Source organism: Vanrija pseudolonga, chromosome 1 (assembly GCF_020906515.1).
Source record: "Vanrija pseudolonga chromosome 1, complete sequence".
Lineage (NCBI taxonomy): Eukaryota > Fungi > Basidiomycota > Tremellomycetes > Trichosporonales > Trichosporonaceae > Vanrija > Vanrija pseudolonga.
The window spans coordinates 2,986,572-3,006,858 of record NC_085849.1 but is presented as its reverse complement, the minus strand read 5'-3'; the positions used below and the strand labels follow the sequence as shown (position 1 = coordinate 3,006,858).

Sequence of the window (20,287 nt, the reverse complement as noted above, 5' to 3'; positions counted from 1 at the left end):
CGGGTGCGAGTGGCAGGAGGGAGTCGAGAGAAGAGCAGCGTGTTGTGTGATGTTTAGGTCGAGGGACGCGTTGGAGCGCGTTGGAGCTATGGGCGCAGTGCACCACTCGATGGACAATCAGTGTACTACCACTGTACCACTGTTTACAAGAGATCAAAAGTGACGTTACACCATGCCGTTACAACCTTGTTCTACCACGCGAAACCCATGCGCTCCTCGCATGTCCACCCCTGAATCTGTGTCGCCACCGTAGCGCCATTTTTGTGTGATGAATGCGTTGTCATCGCCAAAAAATACTCCCGTTTCTCTCTTGCTCCCATCTCACCAGGCAGCCGGCCGGCTCGGTGCTCGCCTTTACTCGGGTTGCCACCACCACGGACAGCGCATTACCGAAAACAAACCGGGCCAGCGACACGCACTCGTCTTCTTCTGACTTTGTCCATTTTGCCATTCACTTCCAGCTCGACCTCCCACCATGCCAAATTCAAGAGACGTCGGCCGCGTCGTAATGGACGGTGAGTTCATCTCGTGCCGCAGCTTCCTCCTCCCAATCTCACACCGCCCAGTGGCCTTTTTCGCCGCGTCCCAGGTGGCGCTGTACTATGCGCTGCGATACGTCCTGTCGTCGCTCGCCGAGCCCGGAGGCGCGACGAAGAAGGCGAAAGCCAAGGGCGAGTCGCTGCTCAGCCAGACCGGCCTGTCGAAGGAACAGCTCGCCGCGCTCGATTTGGACGAGTACGAGACGTCAATCGCGGCCGAGATCATCCCGCCGAATGCGCTCGAGACGACGTTTGAGTCGATTGGCGGCCTGGACGAGATCATCTCGAGCCTCCGCGAGACGGTCATCTACCCGCTCACCTTCCCCGAGCTGTTCGCATCTGGCGGCGGGCTGCTGTCGGCCCCGCGCGGTGTGCTGCTGTACGGCCACCCAGGGTGCGGCAAGACCATGCTCGCCAAGGCGCTGGCAAAAGAGTCTGGCGCGACGTTTATCAACCTCCCCCTGTCGAGTCTCACGAGCAAGTGGTTTGGCGAGAGCAACAAGCTTGTCAACGGCTTGTTCTCGCTTGCGCGCAAGGTCCAGCCTAGTATCGTGAGTGCCGTGGGGCCAGGCCCGAGCCACCCTCCTCACCCCCACACCCCAGCGGCTAACCCCACCCAGATCTTTATCGACGAGATCGACTCGCTCTTCCGCGAGCGCTCGGCAGCCGACCACGAGGTCACGGGTATGCTCAAGGCCGAGTTCATGACGCTGTGGGACGGCCTCACGTCTGGCTCGGACCGCATTCTGGTGCTTGGCGCCACTAACCGCCCCAACGACATCGACCCCGCCATCCTCCGACGCATGCCCAAGCGCTTTGCGATCCGCCTGCCAAACTACGAGCAGCGGGTCAAGATCTTGACACTGGTGCGTTGTGGCGCTTTGCCTGCCCACTTGGATTTCTCACGTTCGCCACTCACCCCACCCCCCTCCCAGATGCTGTCACATACCAAGACGGCTCCCGGCTTCACGATCGAGGCGCTCGCGCGCAAGACGGACGGCCTGTCAGGCTCCGACCTGAAAGAGACGTGTCGCAACGCCGCCATGGTCCCCGTCCGCGAGTTTATGCGTGAAAAGGGCAAGGCAGGAAAGGATGGCCTCGAGGCCGCGCGCAAAGAGGGATTCAAGGTCCGCCCACTCACACTGGAAGACTTTGCGCTCCACGACTCTCACGCGCACAACTATGTCGACCCATCACGCAGGGCCGCGCCCACAGCGTACATTGACCCTGTCGATTAGATTGTTTGTTAGATTGCATGGTTCGGTTCGCGCGCATGCATCCCATCTCACACGGACGACTGCAGCTGGCTGGTGCGTTACAAGAGTGATGCATGATGATTGTGTCTTCCCTATGCCGTGCGATTCTCTACTACTTCTGCTGCGCTCTAAATTACTCTGTCATACCATGCCTAGTGCGTCTCGCGTTGGGGAGGCTCATCGACTGGCAGCGTCTCAAGCCAGCGCTGCGCAATGTCGGTGCCGCGGAAGACCTCGTGGATGACCTGGCGCACGTCGTCGACAAAGACAAACTCGATGCCTGCCTTGACACTCTCGGGCACGTTCTCGTCGATATCCGACTTGCACGCGGCGGGAACGACGAGCTCTGGCGGAGAGTTAGCATCATGCCGAAGGAACGCAACTCTACTCACTCTTGATGCCGGCGCGGTGGGCAGCAAGGATCTTCTCCTTGAGACCACCGACAGGAAGAACCTGGCCGTGCAGCGAGATTTCTCCAGTCATAGCCACATCAGGGTCGACCTGGGTGCGCGTCAAGAGCGAAACAAAGGCAGTAAGAATGGCGGTTCCTGCACTCGGTCCCTCCTTTCCAATGCCACCCTCTGGCATATGCAAGTGGATATCCCGGTCGTTGACAGTCAGGTCGGCCTCGCTCTTGGTGATACCGAGAAGGAAGGCGTTGGCCTTGACCCAGCTGAGGGCGATCTGGGCCGACTCGCGAATGACCTCGCCCAGCTTGCCGGTAAGCTGGAGGCCGCCCTTGCCAGGCATGGACGTGACCTCGATGGGCATGACGGATCCCGAGCCGTTGCCAAGGTAGCCAAGACCAGTGCTAACACCGGCAGGTGGCGCCTTGGTGTACAGGCGGTCCTTGTGGTAGACGGGAGGGCCGACATAGTCCTTGAGGTTGTCCTTGGTCACACGGACGTGAATACCCTCTGGGATTGTGAGAGGCTCGCGCACCTTGGTGGTGACGTGGGTAGTGTCGGGCTCCTTGCCAGCCTCGTCTCCAGGCAGGCGCTCAGACTTGGGCTTGACATCCGCCTCCTGGGTCTCGACAGAGCGCGAGTTCTCAGGCTCGGTGGGCTCAGGGAGCGCTGCCTCGCCGAGGTCGTCAACGATCTTGAACGCGGCCTTGCGGTAAATCTTGTCGATGTGCTTCTTGAGGTTACGGACACCAGACTCGCGGCAGTACCAGCGGATAAGGGTCTCAATCGCCTCGGGCTCAATCTCAATGTCGACGTCCTTGAGACCTGACGCGTCCTTGGCCTGAGGGGAGAGGTACTTCTCGGCAATGTTCATCTTCTCAGCCGAGACGTAACCGTTGACCTCGAGAACCTCCATACGGTCGAGGAGCGGGGCGGGGATGGTGTCCAAGACGTTGGCCGTGCAGACAAAGAGGACACGGGACAGGTCGACGGGAACGTCCATGTAGTGGTCAAGGAACGACGTGTTCTGCTCGGGGTCGAGCATCTCGAGGAGCGCGCTGGAGGGGTCGCCATTGTGGCCACGGCCAATCTTGTCGACCTCGTCGATGAGAATAAGGGGGTTCTCAGTGGCGACCTTCTTGAGGGCCTGGATGGGCTTGCCGGGCATGGCACCAATGTACGTCCTACGGTGGCCCTTGATCTCGGCAACATCGGTGAGACCACCGACGGAGAAGCGGAAGAACTGACGGCCAAGGGCGCGGGCAATGCTCTTGCCGATCGACGTCTTACCAACACCGGGGGGACCGGCAAGACAGATGATCTTGCCCTCGACGGTGCCGCGGAGCTTGCCGACAGCGAGGAACTCGAGGATGCGGTCCTTGACATCCTTGAGACCGTAGTGGTCCTCGTCGAGAACCTGGGTCGCGTGGGCAATGTTGAAGTTCTCGGGCGAGTGGACGCCCCAGGGGATCTGGGTGAGCCAGTCGAGGTAGTTGCGGGTGACGTTGAACTCGCTGGCGGCGGGCTCGAGGTGCATGAGCTTGTTGAGCTCCTCGTCAAACACCTTCTTGACGCCCTCCGGCATGGCAAGTTTGGCGGCCTTCTCCTTGAAGCGCTCGACGAGCTTGTCCTTGCCGTCGCTCTCCATGCCGAGCTCCTTCTTGATACCCTTGAGCTGCTCCATGAGGTAGTACTCGCGCTGGCGCTTCTGGATCTTGCTCTCGACGTCACGCGAAATCTTGCTCTGAAGCTGGGCGTTGATGAGCTCCTTCTTGAGGATCAGGAGCGCCTTCTGAAGACGGTCCTCGACCGACAGCGACTCGAGAACGGCCTGGAGGTCGTGAACGTCACCAGTCGACACAGCAGCGGCAAAGTCGGCAAGCTTGTCGGGCTCGTCAAAGACGTTGGCAGCCGAGTTGGACATGGTGAAGGAAGCGACTATGGGTCAGCACGGAGTCGCTGAGGTTAACTCACTCTGCTCGCGGAAGATGGGCTGGAGCTGGGCAATCTCCTTGAAGACAGCGAGGATCTCGCCCATGATGGCGCGGATGACCTGGTTGTCCTTCTTGTGAGGCTCGAGCACGAGATTGGACACGTTGGTGAGCGAGATCTCGGGAAGGAGAGGGTGGAGGAAGCCGATCTGGGACTGGTGCTTGAGGTCCTCGTCCTTGGCCTCGGCGTCCTCGGCATTCTCGCCGAGGGCTTCCTTCGTCTCCTCGACGCTAGGAACCTCCTTCTCAAAGGAGGCGACCTCGGCCTCCTCCTTGGCTTCCGGGACGGCGGCCTCGACAGCGGCGGCTTCGGCTGCTTCGCCCTCGATAGTAGGAGGCTCAGGAGGGCCGGCGACGACGAGCTCGTCGATGTGGATACGGCGATGGGGGTAGAGAACAGCCGTCAGAGTCTCGGGCTTGGGCTCGCCACTCTCGTCCGTCTCGGCGTTCTGCTGGCGGTTCGTGTCGGCCGAGGAGAAGACGCTCGTGATCTGGGCGAACACGCCGACGGGGTGCACCTGGTCGAGGCTGGTGATCACGTCCGAGTCCGAGTCGGAATCCTTGAGGAGGAAGGCTCCGATGTAGGGCTGACCGTGGGCGATGAGCTCGCGGATAGCCTTGATGACAGCGGGCGAGGTGATGGTCACGGCCTTGTAGAAGCCGGGGAAGAGAGGGCGACGCGTGATGGGGAGGGCGAGCACCTGGGGGTAGATTTCGGGGATGGAGGGCTTGGCAATCTCCTTGCCCTTGCCCGAGCCAGCGCTCTTGGTGGCGGCGACGCCCTCTGGCGGGGCGACGCCGGACGCTGAAGCAGTCGAAGCGGCCTGCTTCGTCTTGGACTCGGACTCGGCGGCGCTCTTCTCCTCCGTCTTGGCGGTCTCGGATGCCTCGGCCTCGACGACCTTGGTCTTGACATCCTTGTCCTTGCCCTTGGGGGACTCGGTCGCAGATGTCTCCTCCTTGGTGGCCGTCTCGCCCTCAGCCTCCTCGCCCTCGCCTTCCTCGGCCTCTTCCTGTGCCTTCTGCGCCGAGTTGACCCATCGCTTGTCCTTTAAGGAGCGGGGCGACGAGTGCAGGGCGCGGACCTGAGAGTGGAGAGATGGCCGGGCGTGCCAAGCGAGGTACTCTGCTGCGCATCGTGATGGGCCTGCGATGGGGGTGGGTGACGCTGATGCTGCTGATGGAACGCCGATGCGGAGGGCCGAGGTCGAGATGAGCCTTGGAGCCCTCGCTCGTGCTACGACACGAAGAGGCACCATGTGTGATGTGATGGGGGAGTAGAGTGTGTCTCGAGCTTGAGTCTAGGATAGAGTAGTGTGAGTTTGAATGCTACAAGGTGGTGTTCGTCTTTGAAGAATGGGCAAAGTGCTAGAAGGACGAGTGGACGTTGTCACTTGTCATGAGTGACGCTTGCTCATCACGCGTACTCTGGGAGGGGTGTCGCCTTCCCTGCCCGGAACCAGCCTATCGACTCGCCCTTGCTCGCCTCGGGCTGGCCGAGCAAAGTGGAGGTTGCCCTTTTACTTGGGTCAAATCATTAGTGGCGACTCTAATTATTAGGCTGATGGATTTATCTAGAACATCCCATGACGACACAAACCGCCGCGCATGTGGTCACAAAAAGCATAAACAGACGACATTCTGCATTATGGTTGGGCCCGAAAGTCCAATACGTACTGTACACGCCTCGTAGAGAGTCAAAGCCAGGCGGTATGAGGGGAGGCGAGGCGAATGGGGCCACTGGATGGCGGGGGATGGGACGGTGGTGGGATAATCAATGTTCGAGAGATATAATAGACACAGCTACGGGGACAGGGACGGAGGATTAGGAAACTTGGCTCCTCCGATCGCATCATCGGCCGAAAAACTCTACCAAAGGGGATTACATCCCCTCTGATGACCGACGAAGCAAACGGGACCGCATCTCCATGCCCCGCTTCTCGCGTTCCCTACGCTCAACCTCGTCCTCCTCGTCAGAGTCGAGCTCGACCTCGCCGTTGAACACAATCACGTCGCCTTCAGACTCCTCGTCCGAGTCGGGCTCATCTGCGGGAGTGCAGGTGATGATCGGGAGAGAAGGAGTCGAAGAGACCGTAGACTGAACGGACTCGGTTGGTGAGGTAGGAGGGTCGACATAGTTGGTAGACTTTGGTGGCGTGACCACAAACGTAACCTGGTCGCGAGCCCAAAGAGCTCTTGTTGGGGTATGAGGAGTCGTCTGCTTTGCCCGAATGGTGGCCTGGTTCTGAACACGAGATGGACCAAGGGGCGTGCGCGAGAAGTCTTCAACATCGTCGGCGTACGAGTCGTCGCTTCCACCGTAGGACCTTGGTCGCGAGAGGCGACCGTTGGTGCGCTCACGAAGGAAGGGAGCGAGGCGAGACTCGAGCGAGGGGCTGTCAGGAGTCATGGGGCGGTTGTTTGATCCAAGGTAGGCCTTGATGTCAAACGAGGAGAATTCTTCCGTAGGAGTCTGCGGGCCCTCAGAGTCGACAGAGTCGACCGAGTCGCTGCGGAACTGAGCACGGTGGTTGGTATACACTGGTGACGAAGCGGAGCCGTGCATCTTGGCCTGGATCTGGGCGAGGCTTGGGAGGCGGGGACGGAATCTGGGCTGCTGCTGAGAACGAAGAACACTGGATGGCGACCTGTTAAAGTCGGAGCGGGTACGCGCGTGTGCGGCGATCGCAGCCTTCTCCTGCGCCTGGATAGCAAAGTCCTGGGCCGAGAGACGGGGGAGAGCCTCCGCGAGGGGGCTCATGACCGCGAAGGCAGAGTCGACAGGAGACTGCTCAGCCGAGCGAGTCGTAAGGGTGACTTCTTGGTCGTAGGTCGACCTGCCGTCCGTGTTGATCGCAGCCGTGAGCCTCGCGTGCATGGGCGTGTGAGCCAGCGTCCATGCGCGAGGTGGTGGGGCACGTCCAGGCGTTCGTGGTGTCCTAGGGGCGGGCGCTGCAAGAATCGGGGAGCCTGAGAACAATGTTAGCGCCCTGTGCCACAAACACAAACATATGACAACCACTCACCAAACTCACGCTCACGGCGCTCTTGAGCAGAAACGACGGCCTCCCACAACGGCTGGCCGCGGTCTGCAAAGCTCTCGGAGCGCTTCGTCTTCAGACGAGGCCATGTACCAATGTCGGCTGTCTCGACCCACGCGTCATCGAGGAGAGGCGCGGCATCCATGAGTTCCGACATGGACATGTTGATAGAAGGCGAGTTTGGTCCCGACTGAAGTGCCGCCTCAGCGACTGAGTGAGCTACAGTGCGTAATGGGGTCGGGTCGGGAGACGAGTAGGTGAGATAAGCGGACATGTTGATTGTTGTCAGCTTGAGGAGTTGGGGGTGTTATTGATCTGGGGGTGGGGTGATTCGAGACCTGCTCGAAGCTCTTTGCGGTTGGTTGGGGGGCCGTCGAGGCGAGGTTGCCAGTACCTGGATGTGCTATATGGAGGCCGACTTTCGGCACCTGTCGCCAGCGAACAAGCGGCAATGGGTGGCGCGGAGAATGGTCGAAGACGAACTCGTAGAGTCGGACGGGCGAAAGAAGGTGACGCTTGCGGAACAAGCTGGCGGCGGTATTAGTACTGTGTCTGAAAATGCACAACAAGGGAGTAGGAGGGGTGAAAAGAGTCGGGCGTGGGTGACTGGGAGGCACCTCGGGAGGGAGCAGAGAGGAAAGAGAAGGAGAGTGTGAAGAGTGAAGACGAGTTGGTTGACAGGGCGGACAGCGAGGGGAAAGGAAGGGAGGAGGGGGGCTGGGGAAGGAAACGCGCGCGCTCAGACCACTTGGTCACCATGTAGAGGCCACACGCCATCAATGAGGCGGTGGGCGACGTGCGCGACGTGCACAAGGGCACACGCAGCGCGCACGGCACGGCACAGTGGAGGAGAAGGAGGTCCCAGCGGGCGGCGGTGCGTGCGTCTGCAATGTGTGTGTTGTGCCCCTCGTTCGGCGGGCGGAGGCGCCGCCCGGCGCGCCTCCTTGTCGACGCCAACGACGTCGTGCCCGGCGAGCACAGGCCTCGCGTGCCATACGTGCACTGCCCGACGCCTTGGCCTCCTTCCCTTTGGCGCGCACGACTACGGGTGATCTGGAACGGGGTAATGATCGGCAAGGCTTCTACTCACCAAACGCGTGTGCACACCACTGATATCTATATTCCCTCTTCTCAGACGGTCGAAGAGAACAACCGCAAATTTGGTATCACCCGAAGAGCAAGCAGGTTACGTCTGGGATAACAGACGTTGTGCAGGCTGCAACTGGGGGCAATGGGGACGATGTGTATCGTCTCTTTGGGCGAGTCGTTATCGCGTCCGCCGAGGAGAGGGGCGGTGGGGGGATTTGTTGGTTAAAAGAGCGAAAGAGTGGCCCGTGTCGATGGCCGGTGTGGTGTTCAGCTAGTTGAAAGTGATGTTGGGGAGGGAACGAGAGAGTGTCGCGGCCGTTGAACCAGCAAACGGGCCGTTGGTGTTGGTAAGTTGAGAAGAAGAAGAAGGAGAAGTGGAAGCAAGGGGTGTAATAGAGTGTTCGTCGGCCATGCAGCAGCAGAGTGAGGAGCGACCTGCCTCCCTCGTTGGTCGGTGTGCGGTCGTTGAGCGAGTTGAGGACGCAAGGGGAAGGTGTTGGCTGTAGGGTTTAGGGTCGGATGGGATTGAGACAGGGACGGGGGGGGTTGGAGTCGAGTTGGCGGCGGCGGCGGGGGGGGAGGCGAGCCGCGCGCGGAGGGCGAGTTGGGGCGCACGCGCTACGGCAGGTAGACGGGTTGGACGGATCCCAGGGACGTGTCGTGTCGACTAGTCAGGGTCTTAATGGTAGACAGGGTTTGGCTCCAGGGGCGAGTCGCGCGGAGGGGATGAGGGGGGGGGGTGGTGTAAGAGGGCCACTCGTCTACCGCGACAGCGAGACCGCTCGACCGCGAGCTAAGCCCCAACAAGCCATGCACTACCCATTGGCGTGTTCCCAAAAGCCACTGCCGCGCGCGCGATCCACCGCGCCAGCACTGTGCCCGCTGCCACCATGCCACCAAGAGCGCACCAATCCACCACCCGCGCATTGCCATCGTTCCGTCAGTTTGTGATCCGTGCCTGGCCGCAAGACGCGACTCGTCCGGAACCCTGGCCCTGACTGTGGGCCGCTCTGGCTGGTTTCCTGGCGAATGCTCATCCCAAGTGAGCCACCGTCTCTTCTCGTGCATCTTGTCGGGCTCGCGACCCGCCCATTCCTGTTCCACTTGTGTTCCGCACCAGCGGGCAAAAGTAAAAGCAAAAAAGACACGCACGACACGCACACTGTGCACAGCGCGTACGCGCGTGCGTTTCATCTATTTTGCTTTGCAGTCGCGAGGCTTGGCACAAGTCACCACGACAACCCTCACCCTCACTCGGGAACAGGTCCTTCGTAACTATACAGGGTGGCCGCGACACCTCTTTCCTCGTTCCACCCTGGTTGTCCGTACCCCGACCCCATCCATACAACAGTTTCACGGGTCTTGCTGACCGCGAGTAGAGAGCGTTGTACGGATAGCACCATGGGTCGAGGCACAATGTTGGTGTTGTCGACCGGAACTGAGACGACTTGCGCAGCGCACACACTCCTAGAGCTTCAGACATGCGGGCTGGATGGGCGTGCATACACTCTAAACACGCTCACGTACTCCAAGTGCGTAAATGAGCTTGGTTTGACGCGTAACAATGGTACATGACTCACCCCTACAAGCCACCCGAGGAAGATCAGGAGGCGGTTAAATGGGGACACGGCAACCTCAACGGCGATTGCTTCCTACTTGGCTGACACCGGAGCTCTCTGTCTCTCCTCTGCCTGTGTGGGTCGAGTGCAATCGTTTCATAGCCAGGGCAGACGCCAATGCAGTCCTGGATAAAGGCTTGGAGGTGCATCTCATTAACCAAAGACAAGTTTACGACAGGTGTCGTTGACCAGGGGCACCATGGACGTGTCGTGCATGTGGTACGCACGCGTTGTTTTGCTGCGAGTGGCTGCCAGTGGTTCCTGTTACACAAGACCCTCTTCCCTCATGTTGTAAAGTCGGGCTGTCGGGGGTCGGTAGTTCGGTAGCACGTCGTACTGCCGTTGTTTAGAGTTGGGCCTTGCAGGCAGTAGAGCGTGTGGCAGTGCCGTGCCAGCTGTGCCAGTTGAGAGCCAGTTTACGTACATAAACAATGACGGGTGGCGGGAGATCCTCGTTCCCAACAAAAGTGTCGAAACCCTTTCCCCTTTTGAGCGTCTCCTGCAGTGCTCCTTCATGTAGCAATGTGCCAATGGATGGGCAAGAGGAGTACGTGGCGGGGGTGATCCAGCTCGGTCAGCTGGCGCCCACGCTGCAGGCGCGTGGCTCGTCTCGTCGCGACTAGAAAACTAGAAACATTGCGGATTACAGCAGCAATAGTGACGCGCCTTCTGCAGTGGTTCAGTGGCGGGCGTACACGACGCACTAACAACCACGCTCTTTGACACAGTCAGCCTTGCAACCAGTGAGGCACTCACGTGACTTTGAGCCATCATTTTTATTCCGTCCCCCCTCACAGTCCACCGCACAATGCGCGCAGCCCTTAGCGCCATTTACGCGACTGGGCCGATGCAATCCCGTGCAGTGCGGTGAGTGACCGATTTTGCCAGCCAAATCTGCGCAAATCATGACGCGCGACGATATCAGTGGTCCAAATCTTTGTCAGACTCTGTGCGGCGCCGACAAGCACCCGTAGTTGCATCGGCCGGCCTTACTTGGCACACACACTGCAGCAGAGCGCAGCACAGTGCACAACGCGATAATCTCTCGGCGTTCAAAGGCGTGCTCCACGCGGAACCACACTCTGGGCAACAAAGACAAAGGCCTCGTCGCATATAATAAATACGGCTCAACGCCACCAATCTCTCTCGCTCCCTCATTCCCATCTCCACTCACCCCCTAGTCTTATCTGATTACTCTGTCTGTCTCTCCCTGTCCTCTGTCCGAGCTAGCCACAATGGCGCTCAACATCCCCACCCATCTGCCGACGGCATCGCTGCTCGTCTCAAACATGCACTGCCCGTCATGTGTAGAGTCGATCACGCAGCTCCTGGCCGGCCTGTCGTCGGTCAAGAACCTCTCCATCTCCCTCTTACTCAACCGTGTCACCTTTGCCATCGACACGTCCATCTCGTCGTCGACCAGGGCGCCGTCGTACCGCAAGATTGTGGACCAGGTCAAGGGCATCCTCGCTACCGAGGGCGGCTTCAACGTCACCGAGGAGGATGCCGCCGAGCCTACCTCCAAGCCTTCCCTCTTTGCCAAGCTTGGCAGCAAGCGCCGCGCCACCAAGGAGGAGAAGCGCGCCGAGGAGCGCAGGATTCGCCACCTCGAGCGCTGCGGGGCCTGTCGTGCAGAGCATGAGGCGCTTACTAATGGCCTCGCGCCGCCCACCGTGTCCAACCCGCCGCCGGCCGACCAGATCCAGGTCACTACCTTCTCCATCGAGGGCATGACTTGCGCTTCTTGCACAGGCACTATCAAGTCTGCCCTCAAGGAGAACGCGTCCGTGCTCGAGTCGGATATCATCCTGCTCTCGTCGTCCGGTAAGGTGCGGCACAAGGCGTCCCTTCCTGCTTCCGAGGTCGCCGAGCTCATCGAGGACCTTGGCTACGATGCCCAAGTTATCGAGACCCACCCCGAGGCGCCGGACGTTCCCGCCGAGTCGGACGAGAATGCACTCATCCGCACCACGTACAGCATCGACGGCATGACCTGTGCGTCGTGCACGTCCACGATCGAATCCGAGCTCGCCAAGAACCCGGACATCACCGAGGCCCTCATCGTCCTTCTCGATAACAAGGGTGTCGTCACCCACAAGGCCAGCCTGTCGGCTGACGCCATCAAGGAGACGATTGAAGACCTCGGCTACGACGCTACGATCGTGAGCTCTGGCCCGGTGAACGTACAGAAGAAGACGGACGGCCCCGGTCAGCGCACCGTCACGGTCCGCGTCGACGGCGTGTTCTGCAACAACTGCATCGTGCAGCTCAACGACCACCTCAAGTCGATGCCTCTCCGGTCCTTCACCCCTCTCACCCTCAAGGCGCCGGTCACTACCATCACCTACGCCCCGCATGAGCCTCTCACTATCCGCGACATTCTCAAGTCGCTCTCCGACGTGGCGCCCGAGTTCGATGCCCAAGTCGTGCGCAACAAGAGTCTTTCCGAGCGCAGCCGTGAGATGCAGCGCCACGAAGTCAAGATCCTTGGCTCGCACCTCGTCGTTGCGTTCCTCTTCGCCATCCCCACCTTCATTATCGGCATCGTCGCCATGGCCCTCCTGCCCAAGAGCAACCATTTCCGCCAGTACTTTATGGAACCGGCCTGGGGTGGTGCGGACCGCGGCACCATCGCCATGTTCGCCCTCGCTACCCCCATGCAGTTTGGTGTTGGAAGGCTGTTCTATGTCCGTGCGTTCAACTCGGTGTGGCCGCACCTCCGCCATCTCATCCCCCACTTCCTTCGTCCAAAGTCGATGGCCAAGATCCCATCGCGCCCTTTCTCGTGGCGCAACTTCTTCACCTTTGGCAGCATGGACCTGCTCGTGGCGCTTTCCACCACCACAGCCTACTTTGCCTCCATCGCGATGATGGTGCTTGACATCAAGGCCGGCGCACACTCCGGAACCATGTCTATCGGTACCTACTTCGACTCGTCGGTCTTCCTCCTCATGTTCATCCTTCTTGGCCGCACGCTTGAGGCATACGCCAAGTCGCGTACTACGGACGCCGTGTCCCTCCTCGGCAATCTCCGCCCACCGACCGCCTGGCTCGTTGACAGCGCTCCGGGCGACCACCCCGACACCCCCAAGAAGGAGAAGGAGAAGGAGACTGACCTCTACTCGGAGCCTGAAGACTCTGCGGCCCCGGCACGCGAGATCCCCGTCGACCAGGTCGAGTACGGCGACCTCATCCTTATCCAGGCCGGCGCCCTGCCACCGACCGACGGCGTCATCGTCTCCGGCAACACGACCTTTGACGAGTCGTCCCTCACTGGCGAGTCCCTTCCTGTGCCCAAGGGCCCGGGAGATGAGGTCTTCACTGGCACTACTAACCAGTCGGCTGCGGTCACCATTCGTGTTACCAACCTCGCGGCCGACACGATGCTTGAGCGTATCATCCGCGCCGTCTCGGACGCCGGCGGAAAGAAGGCTCCTCTCGAGAAGGCCGCTGAGCGCCTCACTGGTGTCTTCGTCCCCATTGTCGTCTACATCTCCATCGTTGTCCTCGCCATCTGGATGGGCGTTACGTTTGGCGGCCTCATCGACCCCAAGTGGTTCCACGGAAACGGTGGCCGCCCGTTCTTCGCCATTGAGTTTGCCATTTCCGTCCTCGTCGTCGCGTGCCCGTGCGGTATCGGACTCGCTGTTCCCTGTGCCAACGCAGTCGGCAACGGCCTTGCCGCTGCGGCTGGTATCCTCGCGTCTGGCGGTGGTGAGGCCTTCACCGGCGCCACTCAGGTAACGACCATTGCTTTCGACAAGACGGGCACCCTCACCGTCGGCAAGTCGGTCGTCACCGACGAGTTCCACAAGGACGTCGCCGGTGTTGCCCGCAAGGAGATTGTCCACGCCCTCCGTGACGTTGAAGCGCAGTCGACCCACCCCCTCGCTGTCGGTCTGGTCGACTACCTCAATGCCAACTTTGAAGAGTCTTCTGCCAAGGTCACTGAAACAGCCGAGATCGCAGGCCGCGGCCTCCGCGCGCTCGCTGCGGTTGGCGACGAGACCCTCGAGCTGCTCATCGGCAACGCCAAGCTCCTTGAGGAGAATGGTCTCGACCTGAACAAGGAGGATGCCGAGCGCATCACGACCTGGGCCACCGACGCCAAGTCGGTCGTCCTCGTCGGCGCGCGCGTCGGTGACGCGCCGTTCACCCTCGCCGCCATGTTTGGTCTCTCTGACCCGCCCCGCCCGACTACCAAGAGCGTGCTCCAGACGCTCCGTTCGCGTGGGTACCGCCTCGTCATGCTCACCGGCGACAACGAGGTCACTGCTCGTGCTGTGGCGCGCACGCTTGACATTGCGCCGGAGGACGTGCACGCCGGCGTCGGACCGGAGGGCAAGGCCGAGGCGATCAACGCGATGCAGGCGCAGACCCGCACGGTCAAGAACATCTTCCGCACCAAGGTCGTGCCCCAGCGCGTCATGTTCGTCGGCGACGGCCTCAATGACGCCGTTGCGCTCACCGCCGCGGACGTGAGCGCTGCCATGGGCCACGGCTCGCAGGCTACCCTCGCCTCGGCCGACTTTGTCATCCTCTCGTCGTCGCTCGACTCGCTCATCACCCTCTTCCACCTGAGCAAGAAGGTGCGCAACCGCCAGTGGCTCAACCTCATCTGGGCGTCCATCTTCAACTTTGTCTGTATGCCCATTGCCGCCGGCGTGCTCTTCCCCGCCAACGGCATCAAGCTCAGCCCGGTGTGGAGCGCCGTCCTCATGGCACTTAGCTCTGTCAGCGTCGTGCTGTCGAGTCTGGCGCTGCGTTGGGGCCTTTAGGCACCTGCAACGTCGCAGGTGCCGGCGTGAGCCCTAGGCAGCACCTAACAAGACAAGACAATCGCACCGCTCAGAGAAAAGACAAAAACCCAAGCCCAGATGAGAAAGAATACAGAACAGCCAAACTAGCCCGTTGCCTGTGCTCGTGCCCGTGCCCAAAGCCTCGTCGAGTCCGTACCATCCATAGCCCGATGCATGCACTCGTTCGTCGATACATACACTCCGTCGCCACACTCTAAGTATTCAACTTGGCGTTGAGTCGCCGCAGCTCCTGGGGCGTGAAGCGCAGAATGACGCTCAGCACGCGCACGAGGTTTGGCCGCATCTCCTTGTGCTCGAGGAACTGGAGGATGACGTTGCGGAGGTACTCGAGGTTGACTTCCTCTTCGTCGCGCGACGGGGCGGGCGACGAGGGGGTCTGTGTGCCCGACGCGTCGGACGCTGCAGAGGGCGCGGGCGGCGTCGGTGCCGGCGCCGGTGCGGGCGTCATGGACACGGCCGGCTCGGCAGCCGCGCCCCCGCTCGCCCAGTACCCCACGCCAGGGTTACGCTGGCGCTCGAGCAGCTGGACGCTGCTCTGGACCTTTCTCATCTCGTCGCGCAGCGTCTTGTTGTTGGCGCGCAGCTTGTCGGCGAGCGCCTTGGCCTCGTCGAGCTGCGCCTGCACGCTGCTCGTGGCGTCGCCTGCGGCTGCGAGCTCGTCGCGCGCGGCGCGCTCCGCCTCTGCGGCGACAGCGACGTCGGCGTGTGCCTCCTCCACGGCGGCGCGGAGCTGGACCATCTCGCGCTCGAGCTCGCGGCGCGCGGCGTCGGCCGCGTCGATGCGCGCGTCCCGCTCCGCTCTCGCCGCGGCAGCAGTAGCTGCCTCTTCCTCCTTGTCGCTCAGCGTACGCCGCAGTGTCTCGAGCTCGCGCACCCGCTGCGCGAGCTTGGACGCCCAGTCTTCTTCTAGCTCGTTGCGCTCGCGCTCCAAAGCGCGCACCTTGAAGCGCAGGTCGGAGAGCTTGGCCTCGGATTTGGCGTCCGCCTCGGCGAGCAGCCGCTGTACCTCAGCGGCCGACGTGCCCGACGGCCGGGCGGGGGCTGCCGCCGCATCCACTTCTGGAGACCGCGCACTCGGTGCGTCTTCAAGCAGCGCGATGCGCTCGGTCGCTTCTCGCAGTTGGAACTCGAGCTCCTTGGTCCGCGTCTGCAGGCCCTCCAGGTCGCCGCGCGCCGACTCGGCCTCAGATTGCCGGCTCTGGATCGTCTCAAACTGTTTGACCTTGGTCTCGGTCAGGTCCTTGACCTGGTGCTCGAGTGATGTGATCCTCGTGGCCTTGTGCGAGAGCTCCTTGGCGTGTGCTGCCTGGCGGGTTAGCCATATCAGTCAGAAGCCGCTACCCACCTTCGTCGTGATCATCTCGAGCTCCCACGCGGCCTTCCTCGCGGCCAGCTCCTTGTCGCTGCGTTCCTTGATGCTCGCAGTCTCGCGCTCAAAGCCCTTGCGCAGCTGGTCGACCTGGACAATGCGCTCCGCCTTGATCTTCTCGACCTCCTCGCCGGCCTTTGTCCGCTCCGCGCGCTCCTCGGCGAGGTCCTGGGCCATCACCTCCTTCTCCTTCTCCACCTTGACGTGCTTCTGGCGCACCGTCTTGAGGAGCGAAATCGCCTTTGTGCGCTTCTCCTCCTCCTCCTTGGCGCGCGTCTCGGCCTTGGCGAGGTCGGCTCGCAGCTGGCTCGTCTCGACCATGTCGTTGGCCTTGGCCGACAGTTTGGCCTCGGCGTCAGACACCTGCTTCCGGAGCTTGGATATCAACTCGTGCTGCGATCCGCCCTCAAGGCGATGTGTATCGCGGAGCTCCTCCATTCGCGATGCTTGCACTAGGCGTCAGCTCGGCGGAACCTCGGCACTCACACTCCAGCTTGCCCTGCAAGCCCTTGAGCTGATCCTCGAACAAGCCGAGCTTGGTCGTCGCCATGCGCAGCCACCCCTCAAACGCATCAATATCTGAAATGCCAGAGAGGGGCGTAAGATCCTTGACAATCTTGTTGGCTGCGTGGTTCTGAGCGAGGAGCTCGGTGTAGCGATTTGAGAGGTCTGCGTGTGAGCTGGGTACCCGAGCAAGTTAGCTCACCTTTGAACCGTCTCTCTGAAGCTTCAAACCGCTGCTCGGCGCTGGCGTCGGCATCGGGGGTAGTATCGCCATTGGCCTTGGGCGAGGCTGCGGCGGCGTCTGGCTCAGCGGCCTTGGGCGAGACCGCAGCTTCTGGTTCAGCTGCATTGTCCTTGACCTCTGCGGCACCGGCACTCCTCAGCGGGTCAGCCTGCTCCTTCGCCGGCGTGGCGGCGGGAGAGGCCGGCAGGGGCACGGAGAGCGGATCCGCCGCCTTGCCATCGGCCCCCTTGCCCTCGTCCGTGTCCGACACGTCGCCGGGGGTGGCCTTGCCGCTTGGCTGGGCCGAGGACGCGAGGGAACCGAGTGCGAACGGCGCCGCGAGGCCCTTGGGCGTCTCGGGGCGTGAAGAACCTGCAACAGCGATTGTGGGCGCGTCGGCCTCCTTGACCTCCTTGGTCTCCTTGACCTCCTTGGTCTCCTTGACCTCCTTGAGCTCTGCGGAGCCAGGCCGTGAGAGATCCAACGACTCGCGCTGGAGCTGTAACGAGCGTCTGAGGTTCCCCATCGCCGACTCGGCGAGGTGGCTCGTGCTGCTCTTTGTCGGCGATGTCGACGGTCCGGGGGAGAGGGGCGAGTCGGACGCTGCGACCGCGGGCGTGACTTTTGGTCTTGTCGGCGACGCGGGCGACGCTGGTCGGGATGACGAGGCTGCCACCTGGGCTCCTGCGGCAGCCGCAGTCTGCGTCGCGCTGATTGCGCGCTGCTGCAGCTGGCTGCCGGTCTGCTCGAACTGGTTGACCGCGGCCTTACCCGTCTGCTCGATCTGGTTGACCGCGGCCTTGAGCCTGTCCGACAGGCTGCCGCTGAACATGGGTGTTGCGGGGATGTGATGAGGTGAAGAGGAGAGTTGTCGAGCGGAGATGTGTGCTGGCAGTGAGGCTTGAGCCGCGCCGACTGTCCGTTCCAGGAACACTCATTCGAGCTGCCTGCCGCCCCTCGACGCCGCCTTATGTCATTGCCCCCGCTATCATCGCCATCATGAACAGACATCAACTCCATCGCGACTCCACCACTCTTCACTCTGCATCAACACACCCCTCACGCACGCCATGGGCCTATGGCAGAATGCTCTAGTCAATATGGGCTTGGCCCAGCAAGGGCCAAAGATTACAGCGCAGGACCGGGCCGTGTTGGAGTGAGTGTTGACGTCGGCCGACGCCTCCACCTGGTTGCCCCGCTGACCCCCACAGCCTCAAACTCCAGCGCGATAGGCTCAAGCAGTACCAGAAGCGGGTGGGTGTCACATGCTGCTGGACATAGCTCACCCATCAGATCCAAGTCGTGCTGGATCGCGAGCACGAGATTGCCAAGGACGCACTTGCCAAGGGCGACAAGGTGGGCGAGCCGCCGGCGACGCCGACGCCGCGCTGACGACTCCCAGCGGAGAGCCCTCACCGCACTCAGGCAACGAAAGTACCAGGAGCAGCTGTTGACGAGGACCGACGGACAGCTGCAGACGCTTCAGGATCTGGTGCGTGCGGTGTGGCTTGGTGCCGTCCTCTCACTGTGTGTTCTGTTTAACCCTCGCCCAGGTCAGCTCCATCGAGTTCACGCAGATCCAGGCTGCCGTCGTGCACGGCCTGGAGCAAGGATCTGCCGTCCTCAAGCAGCTCCAGAAGGAGGTGTCTCTCGAGCGCGTCGAGAAGCTCATGGACCAAAGCCGCGAGGGCATCGAGTACCAGCGCGAGATTGACGAGGCGCTCGCGAGCCAGATGAGCCCGGAGGAGGAGGAGGCGGTGCAGCGTGAGCTGGAGGAGTTGCAACGGGAGGCTTTGGTGAGTGCGCTGAACTCGCGCGAGCGGAGGCGAGAGGAGAAGGCGAGGTGTGGAGCTGCGAGGTGGTCGAGTGCGGTGCCGAAGAAGGGCCTTGCTTGCCTTCTTCACTCCACGCGTCCACCTCCAACTTCCACCCCCACCACAGTCACTAACACCCCCAGCCCAAGATCCCAGACGTGCCCGACACGCAGCCCATCAGCCTCCCAGACGCGCCGGTGGACGAGCCGGCCGAGGCGGAGCCAGCCGCGGCGACAAAGGCGCAGGGTGAGTTGCCGTGCTGGACGAAACTCACACGCAGCGAGCAAGCCGGAGCGGGTCGCGCTGGCTGCGTAGGTGTCGCAGGCGTTGTATTCATAGCAGCATGCATGGTGGTGTGGGGTGGGGTCGCTGTTGGCAGTGGTGGGTGTGTGTGGGTCTGATTTGCGCTGGCCCCTGCGTCATTGCGCAGCTCTTGCCACTCAAAAGTCAAAACGCGTCGATTCATTGTCGCTGTTGTCGTCACTCATCTCCCCACCCACCGCGTCCAGCGCAATGTCGCACGAACTCGCCCCTCTCTTCCCATCAGCGACGCACCCCGCCCTCCCCGTCGCGGCGGACATCCTGTCCACGCTGCGGCATCTCACCGCCCCAGGCAAGGGCAACGACCTGCGCGCGGAGGAGCGGACGGCGCTGGTCGGCGTCGCGGCGCTGTTGGGGTGTGAGCGGTGAGTCTGCGAGGCGCGTAGCGCCGAGCATGCCGAGTGCGCCGAGTTCGTCGAGCGGTGGCTGCCCGCTGCGCTCTGCTTGACGAGGCGCGCGACCTCGTCCCCGCCAAGCAACCACCCACTGACGCCCCCTAGAGTCCAATCGCACGACCTGCTCGAAACCGCCGTCCAGCGCGCCTCGAGCGTCTCGCCCGCGCGCTTCAAGTCCGCGCTGGCGACGTCGCGCCGCCTCCTCGCGGCGGCGGAGGAGTCGGCGCCGTCCCCTTCCCGCCGCAGGCCAGCAACGCAGGCCGCGCCGGCGCCGACGGCCGTGCCGGCCCTCTCGCCATTCGCGACGCCCAAGAAGAAGTTCAAGTACGCCTCTGGCGTCGACCTGTCCGGGCTCGTCAGCAGCCCGCACAAGCATTCCCCCGCCACGGGGAGCCCGCTGAGGTCGAGCGCTAGTGCCAGTGCGAGCGCTGTCGCGACGCCGTCGAAGCGCGCGCGCGAGGTCGACGACGGCGACGAGGTTGAGACGACGCCGACCAAGCCGCGCGCCACGCCGCGCGCCGCGTCGGCCCGCAAGACGCATAACGACGACGACGTCGCCGCGTTCTTCGCGCTCCGGCCCGGCGCTGGCACGAGCCCGGACAAGGGCAAGGGCAAGGCTGAGGCCGAGGACACCGCCGACGCCAACCTCGACTTTCTGCACCGCCTGCCCTCCCCGCCAGCGGTGTCTCGGCGGCGCACGAAGCGCCCGCGCAGGGACTGGACGTACGCCGAGGCAGTGTGGGCCTTGCCTGATACCACTGAGCTGCTAGACGGGCTGGCCGCGAACGCTTCGGCATTGCGTGACGAGCTGGCGGACGACGCCGACACGGAGCCGAAGGGCACAACCCTCGCCGCGCTCGTCCTCGCTACCTGGTCATGATACTTTACATACATGTATA

General features: G+C 62.1%; 6 protein-coding genes across 6 annotated transcripts; 3 read left to right on the top strand and 3 right to left on the bottom strand.

Moving 5' to 3' along the window:
• Window positions 1–441: 441 nt before the first annotated feature.
• MSP1_1 (Protein MSP1) lies at window positions 442–1,833 on the top strand. The gene is made up of 4 exons (XM_062767613.1): window positions 442–515; window positions 567–1,090; window positions 1,160–1,405; window positions 1,475–1,833. The coding sequence occupies exons 1-4, from the start codon at window positions 476–478 to the stop codon at window positions 1,775–1,777; spliced, it is 1,113 nt and encodes a 370-aa protein (XP_062623597.1). The 5' UTR covers window positions 442–475; the 3' UTR covers window positions 1,778–1,833.
• An 18-nt stretch (window positions 1,834–1,851) lies between these two features.
• On the bottom strand, window positions 1,852–5,574 carry PIM1 (Lon protease, mitochondrial). Its single transcript, XM_062767612.1, has 3 exons — window positions 4,177–5,574; window positions 2,188–4,140; window positions 1,852–2,141 (listed from the first exon to the last, which is right to left on the bottom strand). The coding sequence occupies exons 1-3, from the start codon at window positions 5,450–5,452 to the stop codon at window positions 1,948–1,950; spliced, it is 3,423 nt and encodes a 1,140-aa protein (XP_062623596.1). The 5' UTR covers window positions 5,453–5,574; the 3' UTR covers window positions 1,852–1,947.
• Window positions 5,575–5,877: 303 nt separating this feature from the next.
• LOC62_01G001137 (uncharacterized protein) lies at window positions 5,878–8,727 on the bottom strand. The gene is made up of 3 exons (XM_062767611.1): window positions 8,325–8,727; window positions 7,220–7,762; window positions 5,878–7,163 (listed from the first exon to the last, which is right to left on the bottom strand). Exons 2-3 carry the CDS (start codon window positions 7,506–7,508, stop codon window positions 6,076–6,078), a joined length of 1,377 nt encoding a protein of 458 aa, XP_062623595.1. The 5' UTR covers window positions 7,509–7,762; window positions 8,325–8,727; the 3' UTR covers window positions 5,878–6,075.
• A 2,450-nt stretch (window positions 8,728–11,177) lies between these two features.
• Window positions 11,178–14,720, top strand: HMA5 (Copper-transporting ATPase HMA5; the record flags this gene model as incomplete). Its single annotated transcript, XM_062767610.1, has 1 exon — window positions 11,178–14,720. One exon carries the CDS (start codon window positions 11,178–11,180, stop codon window positions 14,718–14,720), a length of 3,543 nt encoding a protein of 1,180 aa, XP_062623594.1.
• A 185-nt stretch (window positions 14,721–14,905) lies between these two features.
• Window positions 14,906–17,690, bottom strand: IMH1 (Golgin IMH1; the record flags this gene model as incomplete). Its single annotated transcript, XM_062767609.1, has 4 exons — window positions 14,906–16,068; window positions 16,108–16,583; window positions 16,618–16,800; window positions 16,838–17,690. The coding sequence occupies 4 exons, from the start codon at window positions 17,688–17,690 to the stop codon at window positions 14,956–14,958; spliced, it is 2,625 nt and encodes an 874-aa protein (XP_062623593.1). The 3' UTR covers window positions 14,906–14,955.
• Window positions 17,691–17,872: 182 nt separating this feature from the next.
• On the top strand, window positions 17,873–20,268 carry Chmp6 (Charged multivesicular body protein 6; the record flags this gene model as incomplete). Its single annotated transcript, XM_062767608.1, has 8 exons — window positions 17,873–18,014; window positions 18,070–18,112; window positions 18,152–18,214; window positions 18,261–18,350; window positions 18,412–18,654; window positions 18,816–18,918; window positions 19,220–19,358; window positions 19,494–20,268. The coding sequence occupies exons 1-8, from the start codon at window positions 17,929–17,931 to the stop codon at window positions 20,266–20,268; spliced, it is 1,542 nt and encodes a 513-aa protein (XP_062623592.1). The 5' UTR covers window positions 17,873–17,928.
• Window positions 20,269–20,287: the final 19 nt, after the last annotated feature.

Excerpts from the sequence above, each read along its gene's own strand:
- MSP1_1 (XM_062767613.1), top strand. The coding sequence starts at position 476 with ATGCCAAATTCAAGAGACGTCGGCCGCGTCGTAATGGACG. Across the intron at positions 516-566 it reads CGGCCGCGTCGTAATGGACG|TGGCCTTTTTCGCCGCGTCC; the intron begins GTGAGTTCATCT and ends CACACCGCCCAG. Across the intron at positions 1,091-1,159 it reads GCAAGGTCCAGCCTAGTATC|ATCTTTATCGACGAGATCGA; the intron begins GTGAGTGCCGTG and ends AACCCCACCCAG.
- LOC62_01G001137 (XM_062767611.1), bottom strand. The coding sequence starts at position 7,508 with ATGTCCGCTTATCTCACCTACTCGTCTCCCGACCCGACCCCATTACGC. Across the intron at positions 7,164-7,219 it reads GCGCCGTGAGCGTGAGTTTG|GCTCCCCGATTCTTGCAGCG; the intron begins GTGAGTGGTTGT and ends CATTGTTCTCAG.
- PIM1 (XM_062767612.1), bottom strand. The coding sequence starts at position 5,452 with ATGGTGCCTCTTCGTGTCGTAGCACGAGCGAGGGCTCCAAGGCTCATC. Across the intron at positions 4,141-4,176 it reads GCCCATCTTCCGCGAGCAGA|TCGCTTCCTTCACCATGTCC; the intron begins GTGAGTTAACCT and ends GCTGACCCATAG. Across the intron at positions 2,142-2,187 it reads CCACCGCGCCGGCATCAAGA|AGCTCGTCGTTCCCGCCGCG; the intron begins GTGAGTAGAGTT and ends ACTCTCCGCCAG.